General features: G+C 49.6%; 1 protein-coding gene across 1 annotated transcript in view; it reads left to right on the top strand.

The window, feature by feature from the left end:
• Window positions 1–989: 989 nt before the first annotated feature.
• The window catches only part of CFAP52 (cilia and flagella associated protein 52), a gene marked incomplete at its 5' end in the record, with an annotated part of 17785 nt that continues 11425 nt past the window's right edge, over window positions 990–7349 (top strand). Inside the window, 5 exons of the mRNA XM_010131184.1 lie at window positions 990–1189; window positions 1871–2007; window positions 2571–2699; window positions 3690–3789; window positions 4244–4360. Of these exons, the coding sequence (XP_010129486.1) occupies window positions 990–1189; window positions 1871–2007; window positions 2571–2699; window positions 3690–3789; window positions 4244–4360 (683 nt within the window). The remainder of the gene's footprint in view (window positions 1190–1870; window positions 2008–2570; window positions 2700–3689; window positions 3790–4243; window positions 4361–7349) is intronic.

Genomic DNA, 7349 nt, shown 5'->3' with positions numbered 1-7349 from the left:
CAGGTCATCCCGGGGGCCTCCTTTGGCCCCACTCCAGCAGCTCCGCGTCTCTGCTGTGCTGAGGAGCCCAGAGCTGGACCCAGCCCTTCAGGGGGGTCTCCTCAGAGCACAGCAGAGGGGCAGGATCCCCTCCCTTGACCTGCTGCCCACGCTGCTGGGGATGAGCCCAGCACACGGCGGGCTCCTGGGCTGTGAGCACACGTTGACGGCTCCTGTCCAGCCTTTCACTGAACCTTGTGGTTTGCACATGCCCACCTCCCAAGCCTGTCCAGGTCCCTCCAGATGGATCCTGTTCCTCCATGTGTTGATTGCACCACTCAGCTTGGTGTCATTGACAAAGTCGCTGAGGTGCACTTGATCTTGCTATCCATGTCACTGACAAAGATGTTAAACGGTGCCAGCCCCAGTACTGACCCCTGAGGAAACCATTCGTCACTGGTCTCCGCTTGGACGTGGAGCCGTTGTCCACAGCTCTTTGAGTGCGACCATTCAGCCAATTCCTTCTCCATCCAGTGGTCCACCTGTCAGATCCGTGTCTCTCCAGTTTAGGCTGTTGTGCGGACAGTGTCGAATGCTTTGCACAAGTCCTGGCAGACCACCTCTGTTGCTCTTCCCTTATCCACCAACACTGTAACCCCGCCGTAGAAGGCCACCAAATGTATCAGCCACAATTTGCCCTTAGTGAAGCCATGCTAGCTGCCACCAGTCACCTCCTCATTTTCCATGTGCCCCAGCACAGGTTCCAGGAGGATCTGCTCTGTAATCTTGCTGGGTTCTGCTGAACAGCTTTGGGGGGAACTGGAAAGCTCCTGGTTTTGCCCTCCCTGTAAGAGAAACCTTGGGGAACAAGCGAGTTGCCCGTAGTGAGTGCGGTAGGCATGGAGCTGTTGGGGAGAGCAGCCTGCTCCTGGTCCTGCGTGCTGCAGGCAGGGGAAGAGAATTTGCCTGTGCCCCCCAGCCAGCAGATCCTTCTCTCCTTTCTCTTGCAGGACACGTACCCTGCGGCCTCATCTGCCACCCCGACCAGGAGCACGTGCTCTACCCGCTGGGGTGTACCGTGGTCATTCAAAAGGTGGACAGTAAGAAACAGACCTTCTTGCACGGTCACACCAATAATGTGTCTTGCGTCGTCGTGTCCAGGGACGGGGTGTATGTTGCGTCTGGACAAGTGACTTTCATGGGCTTCAAGGTAGATAATGCTCTGTTTTTAACCATGTGACAGTGACCGGAGGGATCAGAGTTGGCTCCCTGGCGATGGCAACACCTTCCATGTGTTTTTTCTTTTGTTGGCAGATGCGTGCACTGGGAGGATGTGGCAGAGGATGGGGGTTCGTGGGTAGTCTATTGCTGGATGTACCTTCATGTTTTTGTACAGTATTAAGCCTAGGGCTGGGATAATGGTCTCTAAATTCCAGTCCTTTTACCCAGAGTGTTGTGTGCAAGTAGCAGCCTGAATCTCATTAGACATGTATTAATGAAAGGTGGCGTATTTAAAGCAGTACCCGGCTTCCAGAGCTGCTTAGGGCTTTCAAAAGCCCTTGACAGGTGCCTACCTGTGGTTTTAGACCTCGAAAGTTCTTTGTGGTTTAATTTTTGCCATTTGCAAAGACCCTGAGACAACTGGGAGGAATCAATTAGCCGGTGTCTCGGGTAAATTCCAATGCTGAAGTGAAGCTACTCAACCATTTAGCTGGAGTGATGCTTCTTACAGCTCCTCATCTGAAGCGGTTTTGTGTCAGTGAGCCCTGGGCTGGGTAGAAGCTGACCCTGGGCTGAGCCCTGCAGCTTTCCTGCCAGAGAACATGCTAATACCCAGTGCTGCGCATTCCCTCTGACGCTGTGGCTCTGCCCGCTCTGCTCCGCTCCGCAGGCAGACATCATTCTGTGGAACTACCAGCGGAGGGAGTCACTTGCCCGGCTGTCTCTTCACAAGGGCAGAGTCGAAGGACTGGCCTTTTCTGTGAACAGCCTTCACCTGGTGTCGCTGGGAGGCCAGGACGACGGCAGGTAATGCATTCCGCTCCTGGCACAGGATTTCCGACCAGCTGCAGGGCACCACAGGGTGCTGTCGGGCTGTACTGGCTCCTCCCTCTCCTGGCAGTCCGGCTCTTTCTCCTCTGGACTCTCCTGGCCTGTGGGAGGCTGGGAGTTGGCATGGGCAGAGCCCAGGGTGTGGGGAAAGGTGATTCTTAAGCTGGTGTCATTGCCCAGGAACCTCATGGAGCCTCCTCAGATCGCTGAGCTCACTTTGACACACAGACAAGTAAGAGCGCGATAAAAAGTAATTCAAATCAGATTTTATGAGAGGCCTAAGCTGTGATTTGAGTCTTGCTCAGCAGATGGAATCTGACAAACACGCATACCCTTGCTGTGGGAGCAGGGCATGTAAACTGCAGTTCCACACATTTGGGATAAAGCTTTTCTTGGGTAAAATCTACAAAGTGACTTTTATTGTTGCATCCCGCTGGGAACAGACTGCAGGAAAATAGGTTTTGTCTTGCTTTTGGTTTTGAGCAATTTGTTTTTAAGTAACGTGGAAAAGCTGCTGACAGCCCCTCGTTCTCCCGCAGCGTGGTGGTGTGGCACGTCGGGAAGCGCGAGGCTGTCTGCGGGAGCCCTGCCTCGGCACGCGTTGCCGGGAACGCGACTGTGGTGGTGAGCTCCAGCTGCAGAGACGAGGTGTTTGTCACCGCTGGAAAGTAAGGATTGGCTTAGAGGCAAGAAATGAGGGAAAAACCCCGTGGAGCTATTTCCTTTTACAAAGAGTCTTTACTCATAAGGAGACTTAAGCAGCTGTGTGCCTGCGTTTTCGTTTTTGCTCCATCAGCTTGTCCCTTTAAGGCATTTCTCCTTGTTCTACATGTAACAGGAGGTTTTCAGAGCAGCACACAGGGACCCATAAGCGTCACTTCTGTTCCTGATAGCGGGATTTTGTACTCAGCTTTCCCCATGCTGGCTTTGACACACTTAGTGGCCAGTGCTTACCCGAGAAGAGCTGCATTGAGTGGCTCTGAACAAAGGTTAATTAATGTAGAAACAACATTATCTTGCGGGTTGTTGGATCATCTCCTGCCCTCACCAAACATAATGTACGGTTGGTCACTGGCTTGTTACAAAAGTTGGTACAAAAAGGTCATATTTTGCACAGATTTGAGGCAGCTCCGATCTATCCAGCCTGGCACTTAAACGTGCCGAGGAGCTGCCCTTCCCTTTCCGTCAGGGAAGGCTCGTGGCTGCAGTTGGGCTTTTGAGAGCTGGTCGTGGCAATTTTAACTCTTTGTTAAATAAAAGGGCACCTGGGTGTGAAAATTTTATATTGGCTCCTACGTTGTCAATTAAATAGTGCTGGAAAATCGTTGGAGGTGCCCGGTACCGTTCATTTCCCAGCCTAGGAACTAAGATTCCTCTTTGGGAAATGAAGTGTCAAGGTTGTTACCTGCTCCTCTGTAATGCTTATATAGGTTTTTGCTGAACCTTTAAGGTTTTGAATTTGCCTGGAAAAAGTTACCATAAGAGACAGCAGAAAAGGCAGAGATTTACTTCTGGCCTCTCTGATATTGTTCTTTTCCTCCTTATTACAAGTTTAGAATAGGCTTTTTATTCAGTAGGCTTTTTAATTGTTCTTGTAGTGAAAAATTGTGGGTGTTTCTGTCTGTACGGATTTGATCCCGCTATTTTCAATCTTACAGTACGACCATTCGAGTTTGGGAACTAGATCTACCAAACCGGAAAATCCGCCCGACAGAGTGCCAGACAGGGCATCTGAAAAGGGTGATCACGTGCATTAAGGTAAGTTTAGCCAGAACAGTTGGCTAAACCAAGAGGATCTGTGGACTGGGGAAAACCCACGAACTTCTCTAGTGATGCTGGAAATGCCAGTTACAGCTGCGTGATGGCAGCAAAGTTACCAGGTGTTGGCACGTGGCAGATGGTCTCCCAGTTTCTTACTCCCGGGGAGGAGCAGTTTGGATGCTGCCAAAGAGCAGCAGCATGTATTTTAGTCACAGGCTCTAGCACCCAGAGAATTCCACTTCTGCTTCAAGTTATTATCTAGATTTGGTGAGAAAACGGCCCGTGTTCAGCAGTGTTGTGGATCTTTGAGCACAGTGGGATGAAAACATGGGTTGTGTCCCCTCAGATCACATCGTAGCAGTCGCTGAAGAAGAGCCTTGATGCAGCCTAGCGTTGGGACAGTGTCTCACTCCCTGGACCGTGATCTCTGGTTTTTTCTGCTTCCCTATAGATGGCAGATGACGACAGTCATTTTTATGTTGGCACATCGAGTGGTGATGTCCTTAAAGTGAATACAAACAACAGGGTCATGACTGACTATGGGCCCCAGAAGAAGAAGTTTAGCGCGGTGAGTAGCACTCTGGGACTTGAATTTTTTCCTTCTCTGTGTTAGTAACCGCAAGTCAAACGACCTCCTGGAGAACCATTCCCAAGCCTATCCACAGACTGACCCTTCTTCTGTGCTTTTAGTTCTTTGTGTCTCGGTCTCGGTCTCGGTCTTGATCCCGAAGTCTGAGACCATTAGCTTGGCTTTGTGTAGTTTTCTCTGGGTCAGCATTTGTGTTTGACCTGAATGTTGTGTCATCCCACTGACTCTCTCTCATACTGAACCTGGTAAAAGTCTTTAAAAGTGGAAAATAAGCATAAGAATGGACTACTTCCTCAGTTGGTGTTTTTAGAAAGTTATTAGCTGGAGTGAGGCAGAGGATGTTCCCAGGAAGACTGGTAAAGTGCTTATCTGAGAGGCTTTCCCACACTTCCTGCTGGAAGGTGCTCGATTCAGCTCTTACAGATTCATTAAATTGCTTGGGCTGCAACTTTCCAAGGCTGCTGCTTGCCCCAGGAAGAACATTTCAGAAAAACTTCAAATCACTACAGGCGCTCTTAAAAAAATACACCCCAGCCCCTGAGAGTTTTGTGTTTGTTCCACATCTGTTCCTCCCCCTTCCCTTCAGGAGGTCATTTTCCTGAAGTTCTGTTTCTGCCACTGTTGAGGCAGAGGTCTTGCTGCAGCGGTAGTACGGGTAAGCTACATTGATTCTACTGCTTCCGAATGCTTGACTTCGTAACCCCCAAGTCCTTTTAACTTTGTGGGTTGTGCCTATAATTGGGACTCACGGGTCTGGTATGAGGATCCTGAGACAGGAGACTCTCCCAAATATGGAGCTTTTGGCCTTTCATTGTATGAGAATTCTGCGTGCTGGGAGCTGTGGTGGTAAAGGATCAGCACAACTAGTGCACTCGCTCTTGATTTCTCTTTCGTTGTTGCCGTAAAACACTTCTTGTATCTTCGTGGTTTATACCCAGCAGAGGGAGTGATAACCCAGGAGTTCAAACACTTCCTTGAACAGCTTTGTTGCATGAGGTTGGTGATATTTTGCGATTCTATTAGCAGCCATGAAAATCAGTGAGCAGCGAGGAGAGCGATGCCGGTGGAGATACCAAAGGTACTGTTAGGGATGCCATGGGGAAGCTGGCCTGCAGAGCAGCAGATCTTGTTTGAGAGCAAACACCGACTAACAACAACTGTCAGAAAAAATCAACAGTAAACCCCAAAGGAAAAAATGACTCTGACTTGTTTCTGCAAACCTCCTGAACTTTGCCACAAGTGCCCATCCAAATGTGTTTCTCACGTTACAAACACACGCCCACATCGCGGCGTAACGTGGAGCCACTGAGTTCTTTGAAATATGTTTCAATGTTTATCTGTTCCAGAAGGCTGGAGAGGTTATTACCCCTTTTCCCCACTTGCAGTGTAGGAATGTAAATCATTTAATCTTGTGCTGTAGCAAGTGACAGGACTGCGTGTGGTTAGTTTTCCTGGTAGAACTCGTAGGTTTGCTGGAGGCGTGTTAGATCTCTCGTGGGTATCGCTGGGCTGTTAAGTTAATCTTCTAGTCTTATCCCACATGACTCAGCACCAGTCAGGCCACATCTGGAGTATTGTGATCAGCTTTGGTCCCTGCTATACAAAACAGATGGGGACGAGCTGGAGAGAGGAAAGCAGAGGCTCGAAGCCAGTCCATAGTCCAATGTGTATTGTGAGGGGGTCTGTCATAAGGCAGATCCATAGGAGCCTCAGGTAGTGGCACAGACCTCCGGAGCAGCGCGAGCTTTGGCTGACATTGCTTCTGGTAGTGAAAAGCTGAAGGAAAACAGGACCTTTGTCTGTGCAGGAGACTGACGAGGTGCTGGGGAGAAGAGAAGGTCCAGAAGTGGATCTCATCAGAGCTGCCTGCCAGCCGTGGGGGTGAGACCTGAGCTGGGAGGCGTCAATCAGACTTTGTTTTCTTAGTGTACGTAGTGGCAGCTAGTTAAGATACCCCGCTGGTCACTTTGGGAGGAGGTAGAGGAGACATTCACATTGGAGGGAAATAACAAGTAGTCCCTCCAATGTCCTCCTTTACCCTGCGGCTAAACCAGACATTTCTGTTCAGAGACAGGCTCTTCAACTGGCCATGGGCTTAACCTCAGCCGTCCTCTTCTTCCTGTCTTCCTCTCTGCTCTCTTCCCTCGCTCTTACCTGTGCAGTTTCCCCATGCCCCACACGGGGAATTCCTCTGGGCACACCCATAGCGATGCAGCCGCTGAGAAGGTTCTGGTACATTTTTACCTCCACCTACTGTCTGATCCACTTTCAGACTTTCCATTTCTCCCTTCCGAGCTCTGTACTGTGACTCCCTTTCCACCCACCCATCCACATCTCTGCACACAAATAATACCCTGTCTCTAGACTGTCAACAAGCCCTTGCTGAACACACGTAGGATCTGACAGCTTATGGCAGAAATTTCCAGTTGTAGCGCAGCCTTCACTGCCAGAAGAGAAGTTTTGCAGATGTTTTCTCAAGTCAAAACCACAGCATTTATCAAAACAAAAGTATCTGCAAACTCATTTGTACGCAATTTCGTGCATCATCTTGCTAACCCTTGGAGAAGTGTTGATTTTATTTTTCCCCCCTGCAGAGCTGTGTGTGTTTCACAACACATCTTTTGTTTCTTTCTTGAAAATGTATTAGCACTAGAAACAGAAATTCTCAGCTCTCTCTAGCCGTGCAGAGCAAAGCTGCTGCATCACTTGTCTCTGAGATGAACCAAGCTGTTTCAAGGCAGGCAGGACAGCGCCAAAACGTGGCTTTTGGGGCATGTGCTGCCTCCTCTAAGCGGGCATTTCCCTGTCAGGGAGGTTGGTCCTACCGCCCTCCCATGGTGGAACTGTCCAGACCTTCCTCTCCATGGAACTTTCCTCACTTTGTTGCAATTCTGTCTGAAAAGATGCATATTCTTGACCTAACTAAGAGTTACGCTGTATCTCTGAAAACCTTATTCACCAGGGAAAG

The sequence above is a fragment of the Buceros rhinoceros genome, unplaced genomic scaffold (genome assembly GCF_000710305.1).
Source record: "Buceros rhinoceros silvestris isolate BGI_N320 unplaced genomic scaffold, ASM71030v1 scaffold21972, whole genome shotgun sequence".
NCBI lineage: Eukaryota > Metazoa > Chordata > Aves > Bucerotiformes > Bucerotidae > Buceros > Buceros rhinoceros.
Note: the sequence above shows the minus strand (reverse complement) of the source record. Positions and strands in the feature narration are given on the sequence as shown.